The sequence below is a fragment of the Pocillopora damicornis genome, chromosome 11, assembly GCF_964200805.1.
Source record: "Pocillopora damicornis chromosome 11, jaPocDami1.2, whole genome shotgun sequence".
Lineage (NCBI taxonomy): Eukaryota > Metazoa > Cnidaria > Anthozoa > Scleractinia > Pocilloporidae > Pocillopora > Pocillopora damicornis.
This window is the reverse complement of record NC_142680.1, coordinates 3524028-3547031: the sequence shown is the minus strand read 5'-3', so window position 1 is coordinate 3547031 and position 23004 is coordinate 3524028. Positions and strand designations below refer to the sequence as shown.

Below are 23004 nucleotides of genomic sequence, written 5' to 3'. Positions count from 1 at the left end.
GTCTGAGTACTTGTCTTGATTGCAGTGGTATTTGCGGAGTATTTTTATTTCTACTTTCAGTCGCTCTAGCCTTGCTTTTCTGCGAGATACAATTTTCGACGACACAAAAATATGTAAGAATGAACCTTCGAGGTAACTGATGGTTTCACTAACGACCAGTTCGCTAATGTCTCAGGTCGTTTCGCCAACGTCTTATGGGTCGTTTTGCTAACGTAGTACAAAACGTTCAGTGAATTCATTGGTAGAACTTGATCGACTTCTAATCAACCGAAAAGTCGTAGGGGAAGTCAAATAGTTTCAATACAAATTGAAAGTTGATTCAATACATGTAATCACTGTGACTTCAACCAGTCGATCTCAGTCCATTTTCGGCCAAAAGTACACGTATATTTACGGTACATTTCATTTGTCGCGACTTCGAAGAAAAAAAAACTTTAAAGAGACGTTAGCGCAGTAACCTTGAACGTTAGCGCAGTAACCTAGAACGTTAGCGACACGATCCACGAAGGTAACGAATGCAATTCACCTTTGGATGGTCTGCATGAACGATCCTTTATTGTTTTAGTGAAGCATGTTTGGTTCACTCCGCGGTCTCCTTGAACGTTCCGGAAATTTTAGCACTACTACAAAACGATGTTGTGGTACCCTTTAAATTGGCTTATTCCCGTTCCCCGATAAAAAGTGGATGCGTGTGATCTCTGCTTTAACCATCACGCATGAAATAATTTTCTGGAGGCTACTCAAAGGAATTCTGAACATCCGATCCGTAGTCCTCAACTTAATATAATAAAGTACTACAATTCTAAGAGACGATATCTTTGTTGCTAAGAAGCAGACGCTTCCAATACTAAAAACGTGACATGCCATTTGCGGTGAAGTCGTCAGTCGAAGATAATGAAAACTTAAATGTCATCTGAAAGTCTTCCGGTGTTCTTTTAAACAATTTACTTTGTGCTCGTTATTTGAATTTACTGGAATTATCGATATCTCCCAAAAGTGCAAATGATATCACTTGTGTTAACTAAGCATAGGTAGTTCGCAATACGGCTTTGTACTCCCAAGGTGACATCTGCGTCACGAAAGTTATAATTATCATGATATCACTAAAAACTCGGCGGGGACCCATTGCACGGAAGCAATTAGTTCTAGTTCATCCACTTTGTTTTATAGTGACCCCAGTTGCTTACGTCTCTGATTTCATTGATGGTAGTTGCTAGGGATAAAATCGAAGACCTTGAAGGCAAGATCAATATCAAAATGTTGTGTAAAACCGTGGGAAAAGTATACAATAAGAATGTAAAATGCTATGAGAGAAAAGAGAGTACTTTCTTTTACTTATTCACCTGTTTTTCGCTCACCAGTCGTGCAGATAATTCTTGAATATTCCATAAAGATGGGCGAGTGAATGGATTAAAAATTCAATAATTAGTTGTTAAAAAGCGGTATAGCTGTGTTTCCCACTGATTTAAAAGTAAGGGGTAATTATATAAGAAGTATGACGATTATGATGCAGAACCATCGATCCACATTAAATTTTTCTGGAGTCATATAAATCCAAATTTACTACCACCTGGAGGTCTTTAGAAAACTAACTGACAAATGATTATATATATCAAAAATTTCCAGCTTGTGCGTGCAAAGGATTAACAAATTGGTAATGTTCGTGCTACAAATTCTGTCGGTTTTCCTTTGCCTGGGAATAACCTCAGCGAAAGAAAGCAACTTCAAAGGAAGCGTGGGAAATTGGCCGAGTTAGTTATGGTCGAATGAAGATGTCATTATCCTCAACAAAGAAAGTGATTAGTGCATTTTTTATTAACAATTCCTAAAAACAGTTCAGGAGAATTCAAACTTTTATCAGCAAAAATAATCGAAAATCGACAGAACAAACGGACAGCAAACGGGTCCATACTGTTTTTAGTTTCTGCGTTGCGAATCAATTAGCAATAGTGGTGCCGTTTTGACCTGGAAAGTGAAAATTCGGCCAAAGAGGAAAGTGGGATGTGTTTAAACAACACTGGCTTCACGCATGAGGCAGAACCTTCTAGTTGCGATAATTATCTTTGGATCAGTCACACTCCAATAACCCTGTCCACTGTTCGTCCTGTTGTTTCAGGTCGTTGCTATATTACGGTCAGTCTCTTAGACTCGCTCAGATGAGTTGGCAATGTTACGGGGTACAGTTTGTGTCACGAATCAACATATTATAATCAAGTTGAGCAGTGCGGTTCGTTCGTTCCATTTTCAAGTCCTCTCCACGGAAGAAGGTAATATTTTACTTTCCTTTATCTAAAGATCAAGAGCACACTGCATGTCAATAAAGTTAGCGTAAGGAGTGAGAGGCGAATAAACCTCTTTTAGAGGAGCATACGAAGGGAGACAAGACCCTACCTTAATCGTAACACTTGCTATAAAATAAAATGATTAATGTTCTCTACTACAAAAACATAAGAAGCTGCAGTTGTTACATCTTCATATGAGTGCAGTTTGATAATCACAGAACGTATTTGGAAAAATCTGATAATTTTTGCGTGTTTACTTTCCCAGATTAATGTTCAGATTACTGCTTGATCTCTATCATTTTATTACAAAACCCTAGAAAGACTCCGAACTTAGTTAACTCAGTCGGTTGTCCAACTTGTATTTACTTCGTAACGCTTGAGGAACTCAGGCACTCCATCGAATTCAATCGTGTCTCTAGATTGTTCCACACACGAATGCCTAATGTATATTGCAAAATTGTCGAGGATATGTGGCAGGGTGAGGAGGAATATCTATCATCAATTTCAAGCACCTTTTTCCGTTATTGTCTTACGGAACTTTCCAGCAAAACAAACCCCAACCTTTCTTTGTCTATTAAATGGGAGTAGGTAAGAGTTTGCACTGATAAAACAAATGATACGACTGTCTAATTTAAATACAATACACAGTTAATTGAAAATAAAATATTTTCGGCTCTTGGAAACGCCACAGATTAGAGAGAATCGCTTAACGTTTTTGTGTACGTTTCAGTATTTTTGATTGAGCATGCTTGAGTTGAACAGTTTGCTTGTGTCAACTCAACTAAACAAAAACATAAAGGTAAATCCATTGTCGGCAATCTCGTTCTTTCGTAAGGAGTCGAGAAAAGTCAAATAACTGCAAACTGTTTTTTTTCGGCGTTTGAGACAATAAAACTGTTAGAGTAAAGGCTAATGAGAGTCGATATTTCGATAAAAATAATCCTAGGGAAGGATGTCTCGGACCAAAATCCAATATACCGATCATTAAGACTTTACTATTCCTGAACCTTTTCAGAAGACAAGTAGATATATCAAGGGAGTTGCTTGGAACTTAAGAATAAGACTTGTGGCAAACGGTAAACGACACATGTAAAATTCTTTCATCAGCTTTTTTTGTACCAAGTTTACTACCTTGAAAGTATAAGAATTAATAATATATGTTGTTTCCGATGTTTTTTTTTTTTTTTTTGGGGGGGGGGGGTTAATTTATGTTTCAAGGAAAAAAAAAAACAAAAAAGGAAATCGCAGGGGTTTTTGCCGTATTCCGTTACTGTGAATGTCATTATTAATAACGCTTATCTTAAAATCGCCAGTTTATGCTAAAAGTTGAGTTGTATCAGGTTGTGACGCACGATATCTTACGCATCACCTAAGATAGTAAGTTAAGGTGAACAATCGCTCGTTAAACACGTACTACTGGGCGTAACGCCGAAGAAACACTTTTCTTATTATGGATAACACTAAATAGAAGCAGAGGCAATAAATGCTACCTTATCCACCGTAAAGAGTTCCTACAGCTGACGTTTTGAGCGTTAGCCCTTTGTGGGAGCGAATGATTTAGTTTTACCAAACAAAACTTGATGAGTGGTCATAAGCTCACAACTTTCTTACACTTTTCCCTCATGGTTTTTCTACCTCACATTGCCTCAGTTCTAAGGACCTTTAACAAGATGGCTAGGGAATACTACAGTCAAACCTGTATTAAGTTGTCACCCGAGAGGAATGGCGGATGACCGCTTAATACAGGTGGACTACTTAATGCAGCTTGACCGGCAAATGACTTGTCTGATGTTCGTGCGTAATATTTTTCCAAACAGTCCAAAGAAGAAAGATAATATACAGTGCGTTGACAACAGTTGAACTGAAAGTTACTAACATTGATTCCGGGAGATAAACATGGAATAAATTTGACTTAAGAGAATTCTTAATGTTATATGAGAGGTTCGGCTTTAAGTGATCATTCAATACAGGTGGAAGACAATACAAACAGGTCGTTAGGACTCAGTCAAGGGTGACCACGAACACTCAATAAAGGTGACTGCTAAATAGAGGTGAAAATTAGCGGCGTTAAGTGGAACAAAATTACGGGACTTTGACAACCGACCGCTTAATACATGGTGACCACTTAATACAGATTCGACTGTAGTATGTCACAATTGTTTCCGTATCAATTAAAAATATAATTAACCTATTGACCCGGCAGGCTAGAAACCACTATATATCAATTGATTTAAGTATTCATAGATCAAACTCAGATCAGATCAAACAAGAATTAATTCCTCTAAATCCCCGCACGAGATTTCGCAAAGTCCTCTGGGAAATAATCCCACACTCAATCGCTACATTCTTCACTTTTTACGCAGCACAACAACGAAAAAATCTCCGAATTCATCCCATGACGCCGCTTGGTTAGATAACACGAAGGAAACTCTTCCTTCCACTTCAAATTGAGAAAAAATGTCACAAATTATCACGAGAAAGGTGTTCACGTATTCCAGCGCTTCGACACAGCACCCGATCGAAATAACAGGCGAGGAGGGCACCATCCTAAAACCAGAAACGTTTCCTTCGAGTTACGAAGCAGCAGTTGCAGAAAGTCCACACAGTGAAATAGACCAAGGAGGTGGAATTGCCTTCAAAATTCGTGGCAGTAAAGATGCTAATCCAGCATATACAAAACAAAGTTCAACAAAGATCGTTCGGACATTTGTTACGAATGAAGAAGAGAAGAAACAGCTCGCCAACGAGGCAGCACTGAATATTACAACAACAGTAAATTCTAATACTGAACAAAGTCTTGCGATATTACAAGAAAATATTCAAACAACGAATAGACACTCAACCATTGCAGCCAACGAAGACCCTGGAAAACACACCAACGTGGACTCTACTAATATAACAGCTACCAGCAGACGAAGGTCAAAAACGAGTTACACATACAGAGTTCATGATGGCATAGCAGTGTTGGAAAATGTAACAAGATACCAGCCTAAAACGCAAACAATCACAAACTTTGCGCGCGAAAAACCAAAACATACAGAGATATCCAATGTATCCTTTGAAATAAATACAGAAGACCTGGCAACAAACCAAGACCATGACGTTCAAAAACAAAACACTCTCAGAACAAATCTGGCCTTTCAATCCAAGCCCAAGACGATATTTACGCAAATGGATATGGTCTCTAAATCAGAAAATAGAGCCGTAAGAGAAATATCTGGTAATCGTCATACTGAGGGCATTGGCCAACCATCAACAGACGCAGAAAAAAGGAGACAACTAAAATTAACCACCCGAACTACGGCATACCATGCCACAGCACAAAATTCATCCCAAGGAGAAAGGCAACTTATTGACACCCCCCAAGAAACCCAGAAATCACCAACATACTCTTACTCAGTCACAAGCCCAGGCCCTTCTCATAAGATTTTTGGATCAGAGGTGTACGGAGAAAAATCAATAACACAACCGCAGCACCAAAAAGAGCGTCTCCCATCAACCAATACAAAACAAATAATGACACAGCACCAAACAACAAATATATCTGACTCTGGAAAACTTATAATTCCCAATTTTACTCAATACACTTCAACCAATCAGGTAAAACTATGTGAGCCAACGCCAAAGGACAACAATGTCAAAAGTGACGAAAAAGTAAAAGACCCCAACAGTGAGGAGTGGGAAACACAGGTAGTTACTCAGAAAGATGTCCGTTCAGAAAAATCGCTGCCAACAAATAAGCTCTCAGCATATAAAATGCAACTTCTTCACAACCAAGATACACAGCCCAAGAAAAACCTCGACAAATCCAGCCCTGGAAGACTTGTCATTCCCGACTTTAATCAAAGTACTTTCACAACAGAAGTCAAAGAGACCAAGCCATCGCCCAAAGTCGACAAACTCAAAACTGAAGAGTGGAGAACACAGGTAGTTACCAACGAAGAATTTAGATCAGAACCAACTCTCCAGGCAAACAGGCTCTCAGAAGATAAAATGAAATTTCTTCACAACCAAAATACACAGCCCGAGAAAAACCTCGACAAATCCAGCCCTGGCAGACTTGTCATTCCCGACTTTAATCAAAGCACCTTCACCACAGAGGTCAAGGAGACTAAGACATCGCCCAAAGTCGACAAACTGAAAACTGAAGAGTGGGTAACACAGGTAGTTACTCAAGAAGAGATCAGACCAGAACCACCCCTCCAGGCAAACAGACTGTCAGCAGATAAAATGCAATTTCTTTACAACCAAGATACACAGCCCGAGAAAAACCTCGACAAATCCAGCCCTGGAAGACTTGTCATTCCGGACTTTAAACAAAGTACTTTCACCACAGAGGTCAAAGACACTAAACCATCGCCCAAAGTCAAAAAACTCAAAGCCGAAGAGTGGGTAACACAGGTACTTACTCAGGAAGAGGTCAAATCAGAGCCACCTCTGCACGCAAAAAGGCTGTCAGCAAATAAAATGCAATTTCTTCACAACCGAGATACAGAGCCCGAGAAAATTCTCGACAAATCTGGTCCTGGCAGACTTGTCATTCCCGACTTTAAACAAAGTACTTTCACCACAGAGGTCAAAGAGACTGAGCCATCGCCTAAAGTCAACAAATTTAAAATTGAAAAGTGGGTAACACAGGTAGTTAATCAGGAAGAAGTCAGATCAGAGCCACCTCTCCAGGCAAACAGGCTGTCAGCAGATAAAATAGAATTTCTTCACAATCAAGATACACAGCCTGAGAAAAAGCTCGACAAATCCAATCCTGGAAGACTTGTCATTCCCGACTTTAATCAAAGTACTTCCACCACAGACGTCAAAGAGACTAAGCCATCGCCCAAGGTCGACAAACTCAAACCTGAAGAGTGGGTATCACAGGTACTTATTCAAGAGGAGATCAGATCAGAACCACCTCTCCAAGCAAACAGACTGTCGGCAGACAAAATGCAATTTCTTCACAACCAAGATACACAGCGCGAGAAACAGCTCGACACATGCAGCCCTGCCAACCTTCTCATTCCCGACTTTAATCAAAGCACCTTTACCATAGAAGTCAAAGACACCAAGCCATCGCCCAAAGTCGACAAACTCAAAAGTGAAGTGTGGGTAACACAGGTACTAACTCAGGAAGAGGTCAGAGCAGAACCACCTCTACAGACAAACAGGCTCTCAGCAGATAAAATGCAATTTCTTCACAACCCAGCTACACAGCCCGAGAAAATGCTATACAAATCTACTCCTGGCAGACTTGTCATTCCCGACTTTAATCAAAGTACTTTCACCGCACAGGTCAAAGAGACTGAGCCATCGCCCAAAGTCGACAAACTGAAAACTGAAGAGTGGCTAACACACGTAGTAACTCAGGAAGAGGTCGGGTCAGAACCACCCCTCCAGGCAAACAGGCTGTCATCCGATAAAATGCAATTTCTTCACAACCAAGATACACAGCCCGAGAAAAAGCTCGACAAATCCAGTCCTGGTAGACTTGTTATTCCCGAATTTAGCCAAAGCACTTTCACCACAGAGGGCAAAGAGACTAAGCCATCACCCAAAGTCAACAAACTCAAAACTGAAGAGTGGGTAACACAGGTAGTTACTCAGGAAGAAGTCAGATCAGAATCACCCCTTCTGGCAAACAGGCTGTCCGGAGATAAAATGCAATTTCTTCACAACCAAGATACACAAGCCGAGAAAAAGTTCAAGAAATCTAGTCCTGGCAGACTTGTCATTCCCGACTTTAATCAAAGCACTTCAACCACAGAAGCCAAAGACACTAAGCCATCGCTCAAAGTCGACGAACTAAAAAGTGAAGACTGGGTAACAGAGGTTGTTATTCAGAAAGAAGTCAGATCAGAACCACCTCTGCAGGCAAACAAGCTGTCAGCAGATAAAATGCAATTTCTTCACAACCAAGATACACACCTCGAGAAAACGTTCGACAAATCGACCCCTGGGAAACTTGTCATTCCCGACTTTAATCAAACCACTTTCACCTCAGAGATCAAAGAGACTAAGCCATCGCCCAAAGTCGACAAACTCAAAACTGAAGAGTGGCTAACACAGGTAGTAACTCACGAAGAGGTCAGATCAGAACCACCTCTACAGGCAAACAGGCTGTCAGCAGATAAAATGCAATTTCTTCAGAACCAAGATACACAGCCCGAGAAAAAGCTCGACAAATCCAGTCCTAGTAGACTTGTTATTCCCGAATTTAGCCAAAGCACTTTCACCACACAGGGCAAAGAGACTAGGCCATCGCCCAAAGTCAACAAACTCAAAACTGAAGAGTGGGTAACACAGGTAGTTACTCAGGAAGAAGTCAGATCAGAACCACCCCTTCTGGCAAACAGGCTGTCCGGAGATAAAATGCAATTTCTTCATAACCAAGATACACAAGCCGAGAAAAAGTTCAAGAAATCTAGCCCTGGCAGACTTGTCATTCCCGACTTTAATCAAAGCACTTCCACCACGGAAGCCCAAGACACTAAGCCATCGCTCAAAGTCAACAAACTAAAAAGTGAAGACTCGGTAACAGAGGTTGTTATTCAGGAAGAAGTCAGATCAGAACCACCTCTGAAGGCAAACAGGCTGTCAGCAGATAAAATGCAATTTCTTCACAACCAAGATACGCACCCCGAGAAGACGTTCGACAAATCGAACCCTGGGAAACTTGTCATTCCCGACTTTAATCAAACCACTTTCACCTCAGAGATCAAAGAGACTAAGCCATCGCCCAAAGTCGACAAACTCAAAACTGAAGAGTGGCTAACACAGGTAGTAACTCACGAAGAGGTCAGATCAGAACCACCTCTACATGCAAACAGGCTGTCTGCAGATAAGATGCAATTTCTTCAGAACCAAGATACACAGCCCGAGAAAAAGCTCGACAAATCCAGTCCTGGTAGACTTGTTATTCCCGAATTTAGCCAAAGCACTTTCACCACACAGGGCAAAGAGACTAAGCCATCGCCCAAAGTCAACAAACTCAAAACTAATGAGTGGGTAACACAGGTAGTTACTCAGGAAGAAGTCAGATCAGAACCACCCCTTATGGCAAACAGGCTGTCCGGAGATAAAATGCAATTTCTTCACAACAAAGATACACAAGCCGAGAAAACGTTAGAGAAATCAAGCCCTGGCAAACTTGTCATTCCCGACTTTAATCAAAGCACTTCCACCACAGAAGTCAAAGACACTAAGCCATCGCTCAAAGTCGACGAACTAAAAAGTGAAGACTCGGTAACAGAGGTTGTTATTCAGGAAGAAGTCAGATCAGAGCCACCTCTGCAGGCAAACAAGCTGTCAGCAGATAAAATGCAATTTCTTCACAACCAAGATACGCACCCCGAGAAAACGTTCGACAAATTGACCCCTGGGAAACTTGTCATTCCCGACTTTAATCAACGCAATTTCACCTCAGAGGTCAAAGAGACTAAGCCATCACCCAAAGTCGACAAACTCAAAACTGAAGAGTGGCTAACACAGGTAGTAACTCACGAAGAGGTAAGATCAGAACCACCTCTACAGGCAAACAGGCTGTCAACAGATAAAATGCAATTTCTTCACAACCAAGATACACAGCCCGAGAAAAAGCTCGACAAATCCAGTCCTGGTAGACTTGTTATTCCCGAATTTAGCCAAAGCACTTTCACCACAGAAGGCAAAGAGACTACGCCATCGCCCAAAGTCAACAAACTCATAACTGAAGAGTGGGTAACACAGGTAGTTACTCAGGAAGAAGTCAGATCAGAACCACCCCTTCTGGCAAACAGGCTGTCCGGAGATAAAATGCAATTTCTTCATAACCAAGATACACAAGCCGAGAAAACGTTCCACAAATTGACCCCTGGGAAACTTGTCATTCCCGACTTTAATCAAAGCACTTTCACCTCAGAGGTCAAAGAGACTAAGCCATCGCCCAAAGTCGACAAACTCAAAACTGAGGACTGGGTAACACAGGTAGTAACTCAGGAAGAGGTGAGATCAGAACCACCTCTACAGGCAAACAGGCTGTCCGCAGATAAAATTCAATTTCTTTACAACCAAGATACACAGCCCGAGAAAAAGGTCGATAAATCTAGTCCTGGCAGACTTGTCATTCCCGACTTTAATCAAAGTACTCTCACCGCACAGGTCAAAGAGACTGAGCTATCGCCCAAAGTCGACAAAATCAAAGCTGAAGAGTGGGTAACTCAGATAGTTACTCAAGAGGAGATCAGATCAGAGCCACCACTCCACGCAAACAGTCTGTCAGTAGATAAAATGCAATTTCTTCACAAAGATGATACACAGCCTGACAAAACATTCGAGAAATCTAGCCCTGGAAGACTTGTTATTCCTGACTTTAGTCAAAGCACTTTCACCACAGAGGTCAAAGAGACTAAGTTATCGCCGAAAGTCGACAAACTCAAAAGCGAAGAGTGGGTAACACAAGTGGTTACTCAGGAAAAAGTCAGATCAGAGCCACCTTTACAAGCAAACAGGCTGTCAGCAGATAAAATGCAATTTCTTCACAACCAAGATACACAGCCCGAGAAAAAGCTCGACAAATCCAGTCCTGGTAGACTTGTTATTTCCGAATTTAGCCAAAGCACTTTCACCGCAGAGGGCAAAGAGACTAAGCCATCGCCCAAAGTCAACAAACTCAAAAGTGAAGAGTGGGTAACACAGGTAGTTATTCAGGAAGAAGTCAGATCAGAACAACCCCTTCTGGCAAACAGGCTGTCATCCGATAAAATGCAATTTCTTCACAACCAAGATACACAAGCTGAGAAAAAGTTCAAGAAATCTAGCCCTGGCAGACTTGTCATTCCCGACTTTAATCAAAGCACTTCCACCACAGAAGTCAAAGACACTAAGCCATCGCTCAAAGTCGACGAACTAAAAAGTGAAGACTATGTAACAAAGGTTGTTATTCAGGAAGAAGTCAGATCAGAACCACCTCTGCAGGCAAACAAGCTGTCAGCAGATAAAATGCAATTTCTTCACAAGCAAGATACGCACCTCGAGAAAACGTTCGAGAAATCGACCCCTGGGAAACTTGTCATTCCCGACTTTAATCAAAGCACTTTCACCTCAGACATCAAAGAGACTAAGCCATCGCCCAAAGTCGACAAACTCAAAACTGAAGAGTGGCTAACACAGGTAGTAATTCCGGAAGAGGTAAGACCAGAACCACCTCTACAGGCAAACAGGCTGTCAGCAGATAAAATGCAATTTCTTCACAACCAAAATACACAGCCCGAGAAAAAGCTCGACGAATCCAGTCCTGGTAGACTTGTTATTCCCGAATTTATCCAAAGCACTTTCACCACAGAGGGCAAAGAGACTAAGCCATCGCCCAAAGTCAACAAACTCAAAACTGAAGAGTGGGTAACACAGGTAGTTACTCAGGAAGAAGTCAGATCAGAACCACCCCTTATGGCAAGCAGGCTGTCCGGAGATAAAATGCAATTTCTTCACAACCAAGATACACAAGCCGAGAAAAAGTTCAAGAAATCTAGCCCTGGCAGACTTGTCATTCCCGACTTCAATCAAAGCACTTCCGCCACGGAAGCCCAAGACACTAAGCCATCGCTCAAAGTCGACGAACTAAAAAGTGAAGACTGGGTAACAGAGGTTGTTATTCAGAAAGAAGTCAGATCAGAGCCACCTCTGAAGGCAAACAGGCTGTCAGCAGATAAAATGCAATTTTTTCACAACCAAGATACGTACCCCGAGAAAACATTCGACAAATCGAACCCTGGGAAACTTGTCATTCCCGACTTTAATCAAACCACTTTCACCTCAGAGGTCAAAGAGACTAAGCCATCACCCAAAGTCGACAAACTCAAAACTGAAGAGTGGCTAACACAGGTAGTAACTCAGGAAGAGGTGAGATCAGAACCACCTCTACAGGCAAACAGGCTGTCCTCAGATAAAATGCAATTTCTTCACAACCAAGATACACAGCCCGAGAAAAAGGTCGATAAATCTAGCCCTGGCAGACTTGTCATTCCCGACTTTAATCAAAGCACTTCCACCACGGAAGCCCAAGACACTACGTCATCGCTCAAAGTCGACGAACTAAAAAGTGAAGACTCGGTAACAGAGGTTGTTATTCAGGAAGAAGTCAGATCAGAACCACCTCTGAAGGCAAACAAGCTGTCAGCAGATAAAATGCAATTTCTTCATAACCAAGATACGCACCCCGAGAAAACGATCAACAAATCGAACCCTGGGAAACTTGTCATTCCCGACTTTAATCAAACCACTTTCACCTCAGAGATCAAAGAGACTAAGCCATCGCCCAAAGTCGACAAACTCAAAACTGAAGAGTGGCTCACACAGGTAATAACTCAGGAACAGGTCAGATCAGAACCACCTCTACATGCAAGCAGGCTGTCCGCAGATAAAATGAAATTTCTTCACAACCAAGATACACAGCCCGAGAAAAAGCTCGACAAATCCAGTCCTGGTAGACTTGTTATTCCCGAATTTAGCCAAAGCACTTTCACTACAGAGGGCAAAGAGACTAAGCTATCGCCCAAAGTCAACAAACGCAAAACTGAAGAGTGGGTAACACAGGTAGTTACTCAGGAAGAAGTCAGATCAGAACCACCCCCTCTGGTAAACAGGCTGTCCGGAGATAAAAAGCAATTTCTTCACAACCAAGATACACAAGCCGAGAAAAAGTTCAAGAAATCTAGCCCTGGCAGACTTCTCATTCCCGACTTTAATCAAAGAACTTCCACCACAGAAGCCAAAGACACTAAGCCATCGCTCGAAGTCGACGAACTAAAAAGTGAAGACTGGGTAACAGAGGTTGTTATTCAGGAGGAAGTCAGATCAGAGCCACCTCTGCAGACAAACAAGCTGTCAGCAGATAAAATGCAATTTCTTCACAACCAAGATACGCACCTCGAGAAAACGTTCGACAAATTGACCCCTGGGAAACTTGTCATTCCCGACTTTAATCAAAGCACTTTCACCTCAGAGGTCAAAGAGACTAAGCCATCACCCAAAGTCGACAAACTCAAAACTGAAGAGTGGCTAACACAGGTAGTTACTCAGGAAGAAGTCAGATCAGAACCACCTCTACAGGCAAACAGGCTGTCCGGGGATAAAATGCAATTTCTTTACAACCAAGATACAGAAGCCGAGAAAAAGTTCAAGAAATCTAGCCCTGGCAGACTTGTCATTCCCGACTTTAATCAAAGCACTTCCACCACGGAAGCCCAAGACACTAAGCCATCGCTCAAAGTTGACGAACTAAAAAGTGAAGGCTGGGTAACAGAGGTTGTTATTCAGGAAGAAGTCAGATCAGAACCACCTCTGAAGGCAAACAGGCTGTCAGCAGATAAAATGCAATTTTTTCACAACCAAGATACGCACCCCGAGAAGACGTTCGACAAATCGAACCCTGGGAAACTTGTCATTCCCGACTTTAATCAAAGCACTTTCACCTCAGAGATCAAAGAGACTAAGCCATCGCCCAAAGTCGACAAACTCAAAACTGAAGAGTGGCTAACACAGGTAGTAACTCAGGAAGAGGTCAGATCAGAACCACTTCTACATGCAAACAGCCTGTCACCAGATAAAATGCAATTTCTTCACAAAGATAATACACAGCCTGACAAAACATTCGAGAAATCTAGCCCTGGTAGACTTGTTATTCCCGACTTTAGTCAAAGCACTTTCACCACAGAGGTCAAAGAGACTAAGTTATCGCCCAAAGTCGACAAAATCAAAAGTGAAGAGTGGGTAACACAAGTGGTTACTCAGGAAAAAGTCAGATCAGAGGCACCTCTCCAAGCAAACAGGCTGTCAGCAGATAAAATGCAATTTCTTCACAAAGATGATACACAGCCTGACAAAACGTTCGATAAATCTAGTCCTGGCAGACTTGTCATTCCCGACTTTAATCAAAGGACTTTCACCGCACAGGTCAAAGAGACTGAGCTATCGCCCAAAGTCGACAAACTCAAAGCTGAAGAGTGGGTAACTCAGGTACTTACTCAAGAGGAGATCAGATCAGAGCCACCACTCCACGCAAACAGGCTGTCAGCAGATAAAATGCAATTTCTTCACAAAGATAATAGACAGCCTGACAAAACGTTCGAGAAATCTAGCCCTGGAAGACTTGTTTTTCCTGACTTTAGTCAAAGCACTTTAATCACAGAGGTCAAAGAGACTAAGTTATCGCCCAAAGTCGACAAAATCAAAAGTGAAGAGTGGGTAACACAAGTAGTTACTCAGGAAAAAGTCAGATCAGAGGCACCTCTCCAAGCAAACAGGCTGTCAGCAGATAAAATAGAATTTCTTCACAACCAAGATACACAGCCCGAGAAAAAGCTCGACAAATCCAGCCCTGGTAGACTTGTCATTCCCGACTTTAATCAAAGCACCTTTACCTCAAAGGTCAAAGAGACTAAGCCATCACCCAAAGTCGACAAACTCAAAACTGAAGAGTGGGTAACACAGGTAGTAACTCAGGAAGAAGTCAGATCAGAACCACCTCTGCAGGCAAACAGGCTGTCAGCAGATAAAATGCAATTTCTTTACAACCAAGATACACAGCCCGAGATAACATTCGAGAAATCTAGCCCCGGAAGACTTATTATTCCCGACTTTAGTCAAAGCACATTCACCACAGAGGTCAAAGAGACTACGTTATCGCCCAAAGTCGACAAACTCAAAAGTGAAGAGTGGGTAACACAAGAGGTTACTCAGGAAAAAGTCAGATCAGAGCCACCTCTAGAAGCAAACAGGCAGTCAACAAATAAAATGCAATTTATTCATAACCAAGATACACTGCCCGAGAAAAAGTTCGAGAAATCTAGCCCTGGTAGACTTGTCATTCCCGAATTTAACCAAAGCACTTTCACCACGGAGGCCAATGCGACTAAGCCATCGCCCAAAGTCGAGAAACTCCAAACTGAAGAGTGGGTAACACAAGTAGTTACTCAGGAAAAAGTGAGATCAGAACCACCTCTCCAAGCAAACAAGTTATCAGCAGATAAAATAGAATATCTTCACAACCAAGATACACAGCCCGAGAAAAAGCTCGACAAATCCAGTCCTGGTAGACTTGTTATTCCCGAATTTAGCCAAAGCACTTTCACCACAGAGGGCAAAGAGACTAAGCCATCGCCCAAAGTCAACAAACTCAAAACTGAAGAGTGGCTAACACAGGTAGTTACTCAGGAAGAAGTCAGATCAGAACCACCCCTTATGGCAAACAGGCTATCCGGAGATAAAGTGCAATCTCTTCACAACCAAGATACACAAGCTGAGAAAAAGTTCAAGAAATCTAGCCCTGGCAGACTTGTCATTCCCGACTTCAATCAAAGCACTTCCACCACGGAAGCCCAAGACACTACGTCATCGCTCAAAGTTAACGAACTAAAAGGTAAAGACTGGGTAACAGAGGTTGTTATTCAGGAAGAAGTCAGATCAGAACCACCTCTGAAGGCAAACAGGCTGTCAGCAGATAAAATGCAATTTCTTCACAACCAAGATACGCACCCCGAGAAAACGTTCGACAAATCGAACCCTGGGAAACTTGTCATTCCCGACTTTAATCAAAGCACTTTCACCTCAGAGGTCAAAGAGACTAAGCCATCGCCCAAAGTCGACAAACTCAAAACTGAAGAGTGGCTAACACAGGTAGTAACTCAGGAAGAGGTCAGATCAGAACCACCTCTACATGCAAACAGGCTGTCAGCAGATAAAATGCAATTTCTTCACAACCAAGATACACAGCCCGAGAAAATGCTCGATAAATCTAGTCCTGGCAGACTTGTCATTCCCGACTTTAATCAAAGTACTTTCACCGCACAAGTCAAAGAGACTGGGCCATCGCCCAAACTCAAAACTGAAGGGTGGCTAACACAGGTAGTAACTCAGGAAGAGGTCAGATCAGAACCACCTCTACAGGCAAAAAAATTGTCAGCAGATAAAATGCAATTTCTTCACAACCAAGATACACAGCCCGAGAAAAAGCTCGACAAATCTAGTCCTGGCAAACTTGTCATTCCCGACTTTCAGGAAAGTACTTTCAACGCACAGGTCAAAGAGACTGAGCCATCGCCTAAAGTCAACAAACTCAAAGCTGAAGAGTGGGTAACTCAGGTACTTACTCAAGAGGAGATCAGATCAGAGCAACCACTCCACGCAAACAGGCTGTTAGCAGACAAAATGCAATTTCTTCACAACCAAGATACGCACCCCGAGAAAACGTTCGACAAATCGAACCCTGGGAAACTGGTCATTCCCGACTTTAATCAAAGCACTTTCACCTCAGAGGTCAAAGAGACTAAGCCATCGCTCAAAGTCGACAAACTCAAAACTGAAGAGTGGCTGACACAGGTAGTAACTCAGGAAGATGTCAGATCAGAACCACCTCTCCAAGCAAACAAGCTATCAGCAGATAAAATAGAATTTCTTCACAACCAAGTTACACAGTCCGAGAAAAAGCTCGACAAATCTAGTCCTAGCGGACTTGTTATTCCCGAATTTAGCCAAAGCACTTTCACCACAGAGGGCAAAGAGACTGAGCCATCACCAAAAGTCAACAAACTCAAAACTGAAGAGTGGGTAACACAGTTAGTTACTAAGGAAGAGGTCAGATCAGAACCACCCCTTCTGGCAAACAGGCTGTCCGGAGATAAAGTGCAATTTCTTCACAACCAAGATACACAAGCTGAGAAAACGTTCAAGAAATCTAGCCCTAGCAGACTTGTCATTTCCGACTTTAATCAAAGCGCTTCCACCACAGAAGCCCAACACACTAAGCCATCGCTCAAAGTCGACGACATAAAAAGTGAAGACTGGGTAACAGAGGTTGTTATTCAGGAAGAAGTCAGATCAGAGCCACCTCTGCAGGCAAACAAGCTGTCAGCAGATAAAATGCAATTTCTTCACAACCAAGATACGCACCCCGAGAAAACGTTCGACAAATCGACCCCTGGGAAACTTGTCATTCCCGACTTTAATCAAAGCACTTTCACCTCAGAGGTCAAAGAGACTAAGCCATCGCGCAAAGTCGACAAACTCAAAACTGAAGAGTGGCTAACACAGGTAGTAACTCAGGAAGAGGTCAGATCAGAACCACCTCTACATGCAAACAGCTTGTCAGCAGATAAAATGCAATTTCTTCACAACCAAGATACACAGCCCGAGAAAATGCTCGACAAATCTAGTCCTGGCAGACTTGTCATTCCCAACTTTAATCAAAGTACTCTCACCGCACAGGTCAAAGAGACTGAGCCATCGCCCAAAGTCGACAAACGCAAAGCTGAAGAGTGGGTAACTCAGGTACTTACTCAAGAGGAGATCAGATCAGAGCCACCACTCCACGCAAACAGGCTGTCAGCGGATAAAATGCAATTTCTTCACAACGATGATACACAGCCTGACAAAACATTCGAGAAATCTAGCCCTGGAAGACTTGTTATTCCTGACTTTAGTCAAAGCACGTTCACCACAGAGGTTAAAGAGACTAAGTTATCGCCCAAAGTCGACAAACTCAATAGTGAAGAGTGGGTAACACAAGTGGTTACTCAAGAAAAAGTCAGATCAGAGGCACCTCTCCAAGCAAACAGGCTGTCAGCAGATAAAATAGAATTTCTTCACAACCAAGATACACAGCCCGAGAAAAAGCTCGACAAATCCAGCCCTGGTAGACTTGTCATTCCCGACTTTAATCAAAGCACCTTTACCTCAAAGGTCAAAGAGACTAAGCCATCACCCAAAGTCGACAAACTCAAAACGGAAGAATGGGTAACACAGGTAGTAACTCAGGAAGAGGTCAGATCAGAATCACCTTTGCAGGCAAACAGGCTGTCAGCAGATAAAATGCAATTTCTTCAGAACCAAGATACACAGCCCGAGAAAAAGCTCGACAAATCCAGTCCTGGTAGACTTATTATTCCCGAATTTAGCCAAAGCACTTTCACCACAGAGGGCAAAGAGACTAAGCTATCACCCAAAGTCAACAAACTCAAAACTGAAGAGTGGGTAACACAGGTAGTTACTCAGGAAGAAGTCAGATCAGAACCACCCCTTCTGGCAAACAGGCTATCCGGAGATAAAATGCAATTTCTTCACAACCAAGATACACAAGCCGAGAAAAAGTTCAAGAAATCTAGCCCTAGCAGACTTGTCATTCCCGACTTTTATCAAAGCACTTCTACCGCACAGGTCAAAGAGACTGAGCCATCGCCCAAAGGCGACAAACTCAAAACTGCAGAGTGGCTAACACAGGTACTTACTCAAGAAGAGATCAGATCAGAACCACCTCTCCAGGCAAACAGGCTGTCAGCAGATAAAATGCAATTTCTTCACAACGACGATACACAGCCCGAGAAAAAGCTCGACAAATCCAGCCTTGGCAAACTTGTCATTCCTGACTTTAATGAAAGAACTTTCACCACAGAGCTCAAAGAGAGTAAGTTATCACCCAAGATTGAGAAACTCAAAACTGAAGAGTGGGAAACACAGGTAGATACTCGGGAAGAAGTCAGATCTCAACCACCTCCCCAGGCAAACAGGCTGCCAGCAGATAAAATGCAGTTTCTTCACAACCAAGATGCACAGCCCGAGAAAAATCTCGAAAAATCCAGCCCTGGCAGACTTGTCATTCCCGACTTTAACCAAAGCACTTTCACTACAGAAGTCAAAGACAATAAGACATCTCTCAAAGTCCAGAAACTCCAAACTGAAGAGTGGGTAACACAGGTTGTTACCCAGGAAGAAGTCAGATCAGAACCACCTTTCCAAGCAAACAGGCTCTCAGCAGATAAAATGCAATTTCTTCGCAACCAAGATACACAGCCCAAGAATAATCTTGACAAATCCAGCCCTCGAAGAGTTATCATTCCCGACTTTAATCAAAGTACTTTCACCACACAGGTCAAAGACACTAAGCCATCGCCCAAAGTCGACCTTCTCAAAACTAAAGAGTGGGTAACACAGGTAGTTTCTCAGGAAGAGGTCAGATCAGAACCACCTCCCCAGGCAAACAGGCTGCCAGGAGATAAAATGCAATTTCTTCAAAACCAAGATGCACAGCCCGAGAAAAATCTCCAAAAATCCAGCCCTGGCAGACTTGTCATTCCTGACTTTAACCAAAGCACTTTCACTTCAGAAGTCAAAGACAATAAGACATCGCTCAAAGTCAAGAAATTAAAAACTGAAGAGTGGGTAACACAGGTTGTTACCCAGGAAGAAGTCAGATCAGAACCACCTCTCCAGGGAAACAGGCTGTCAGCAGATAAAGTGCAATTTCTTCACAACCAAGATACACAACCCGAGAATAAGCTTGACAAATCCAGCCCTGGCAGACTTGTCATTCCCACCTTTAATCAAAGCACTTTTACCACCGAGGTCAAAGAGACTAAGCCATCACCCAAAGTCGAGAAACTCAAAACTGAAGAGTGGGTAACACAGGAAGTTACTCAAGAAGAGATCAGATCAGAACCACCTTTCCAGGCAAACAAGCTGTCAGCAGAAAAAATGCAGTCTCTTCACAACCAAGATACACAGCCCGAGAAAAAGCTCGACAAATCCAGCCTTGGGAGACTTGTCATTCCCGACTTTAATGGAAGCACTTTCACCACAGACGTCAAAGACATTAAGGTATCGCCCAAAGTCGACAAAATCAAAACTGAAGAGTGGATAACACAGGTACTTACTCAGGAAGAGGTCAGATCAGAACCACCTCTCCAGGCAAACAGGCTGTCAGCAGATAAAACTCAGTTTCTTAACAACCAAGATACACAGCCCGAGAAAAAGCTCGACAAATCCAGCCCTGGCAGACTTGTCATTCCCGACTTTAATCAATGCAATTTCACCACAGAAGTCAAAGACATCAAGCCATCGAAAAATTACTTCATAAAGGATACACATTCTACTAACGGTGGGAATGCCTTGTCATCTGAGATGGTTAGGCATATGAAGAGCCCTAAAAATGTCATTGAATTACAAAGTCGTGAATTACCACTTACCCAAAAGAGAGAGTTAACGGATGAATGGAAAGTGGAGGATAAAGGAAACGAAGATTGGCGATCACAAGCACCACAACCTTTAAAGGAGTCATTGGAAAAACTTAGATCACTTTCTAGAACCCAGGAAATGCATTCAATGACAGGATCTGATGTGTTACCGAAAAATTCAAATGTGCCTCTGAGGGGCACTGACAACACCTTCTTCATTCAGATTCAAGATGCAGCCTTCGCAACTGGAAATAACAAAGATGAGCAGGGGATAAGGCATTATCTGACTGAATTACCTGCGGGAAAAACAGGGTTTGTTCGATCAAGGGAAACAAACCAAGTTTTAAAGTCAGATGGAGCTCATTCCTCCGACAGCGTTGTAATTCCCGTTGAACCGAAACAAGTTTCTTCTTCTTCTGGAGTCGTCATACATAACGGTGAGAACTGGATAACTCGCGCAAATACAAGTATATCGCCTGCAGAGAAAGAAAGGATTTTTTTCCATGCCGGTGAGGCACGTCAGGTTGTAAAATTAGGAGGGGTCTCATCTAGTGGCAGCGCAGTCATTCCCATTGAAATAAAAGACATTTCTTCGTCACCAAAAGTCGAGATACATGATGGAAAGACGTGGACTACTCGGCAGACCTCAGTTAAGTTGTCAAGAGGTGACAGAACCTTTGTAAGTACTGGCGAAACTAAAGAAGTCATAACGTTGGATGGCTCTTCATCCAGTGGTGTTGTGATTCCAGTGCAAATTTCACGCGAATCTTTGACTACAAACGTCAAGATATATAACGGCCAAGTCTACACGCCCTGATACGTTCAAAAAGAAAGGCGTAAATCACAAACCGCTCCTCTCAAAATCGTCATATTCTGAGCTTGACTGGCGATGGGAAAGTCCATAATTTCATCAAAAATGCAATAACACTAAAGACATATTATTGGCAGTACCCCTGGTTAAAAAATGTTCCTTTTTTTTTCAATTTGAGCGGTACCGTGGTTTGCGTCATTGACCAAAGCTTAGAGGAAGTACAAGTAACCTGCACATAATAGGTCAAACTTTTAAGTAAGAACTATCTGCTCAGTCTCATACTTTTCTAAAGCAAAAAGAAAATTAGACAGGAGCAAACATGGTCTATTTTTTCACTTGCTTATGGAAATGATGGAATCAATTTTGTTTATTTATGAACTTTTAAAAAGTACAGTGACCTGTTTGCTTATACTAAGTCAAATTCTCAGTTGACAAACACGGTGGAGTCACATGAATTTACAGTTGATTGTATTGTGAATTCATATATTTTCTGAAATTTGATCTTATGTTTTCTAGATTCGTTTTTTGTTTGATTTTAGCAAATGTTGCACCAGAGTTCCCAGATTTTGTTTAGACGACTCTATTTCAATGGCTATAAATAATCTTAAAAAAGCAGCTTGCATAATGACTTAAATTAGAAATTAGGCAAGGTAAAAAAATTTGTATAAAGTATATTATACAATGCATTAAATCAATAAGGACAAATAGTTCTTGTTAAAAAAAAACAATAAATAAATACTCCTTGGTCCATTTTACTTGTCTCACTTAATATGTTGAGATATTTATGAAAATTAAGCTTGAATTAATTAACAGTTAGAGATATACAAGCTGTGAGAAACAAATTGAATGACAACAATAATATCAAAACACTAAATCCTAAAATATGACTTGACATACCCTGCTATATTTTCTACAAATTATTCAGCAGGGGGGGCTATAAGCTTAATCCAAAAAATTGCCTTATTAATGATCGAGAGCACTGATAAAAACATTAAGAACTTACCTCAAAAGCTACTTAGATATTCCAAAATCAGCAGCAAGGAAATCAGCTTTATCCTTAGTCCGTACTGTTGAAAAAAATGTAACTACTATGCTTTCTTCAGAAACTAAAAAGTTTATGATTAATTGGTGGAATGTGTCAAGCAATTTCATACTGAATTGATACAACTGAATTAGATATAAAGGAATCATTAGTGGGATGCCAATTTGTCTATAAAAAGTGTATCTACATGCCTTAACATTCTAGCATGCAGAAGTTTTGGCAAGGGCAGTGTTTTCAGAGAGCAATTATTAGTTGATCCCAAACAATGCAGAAAGGTGAAATTGAGTGCAAAAATATTGAAACTGAGAACAGAAACTTGAAAAGTGTCCCCTTCCAAGGTAACCTATAGGTCCATGCATTGTGCTCAAAATCACTTTGATCAGCTAGTCAAATGAGACTCCATTGATTCCATACCATAACTTATCAGATCATTAAGGTAACAAGTGGGTAGAAGTCTGTTAAAGGGTCTAAAATGACAGTGAGCCCTGAAGTATAGGACACTATACTATCTGCACTATCTTGATTGTATGGTAAGCTGAATCATACATAATTTTTTTTGGTTCTTACCCATGATCTATTGGAAGACAGAGGCATAGATGAGGTCAGCATTATAACAGTTAATAATCATAATAGGACCAGGTGGGGTGCAATTCAATCTGTAACCATACAAGTCTGATTTGTTAATAATGAGTATGATTACAGACAGAATTGAATGACAAAGTCCTGTAGCCAATTAAACAAAACTATGACAACTTAGTTTGAGAAAGAAACTAGAAATTGGTTATACATTTTCATAAAAAAACAACAACATTAACTCGGCAAAATGCGCGACAACAGTGCGCGCACATGACGCGTTCTGTCCACTTACACAGGCATGACGTGTTTATTGTCCCTTTA

The 23004-nt window shown here is 41.7% G+C and overlaps 1 protein-coding gene across 1 annotated transcript; it reads left to right on the top strand.

The window, feature by feature from the left end:
* The first annotated feature begins 2109 nt into the window (after positions 1 to 2109).
* Positions 2110 to 21815, top strand: LOC113678991 (uncharacterized). The gene is made up of 2 exons (XM_089187699.1): positions 2110 to 2267; positions 4646 to 21815. The coding sequence occupies exon 2, from the start codon at positions 4740 to 4742 to the stop codon at positions 21069 to 21071; it is 16332 nt and encodes a 5443-aa protein (XP_089043825.1). The 5' UTR covers positions 2110 to 2267; positions 4646 to 4739; the 3' UTR covers positions 21072 to 21815.
* Positions 21816 to 23004: the final 1189 nt, after the last annotated feature.

Coding starts and splice junctions, on each gene's coding strand:
- LOC113678991 (XM_089187699.1), top strand. CDS start 4,740: ATGTCACAAATTATCACGAGAAAGGTGTTCACGTATTCCAGCGCTTCG.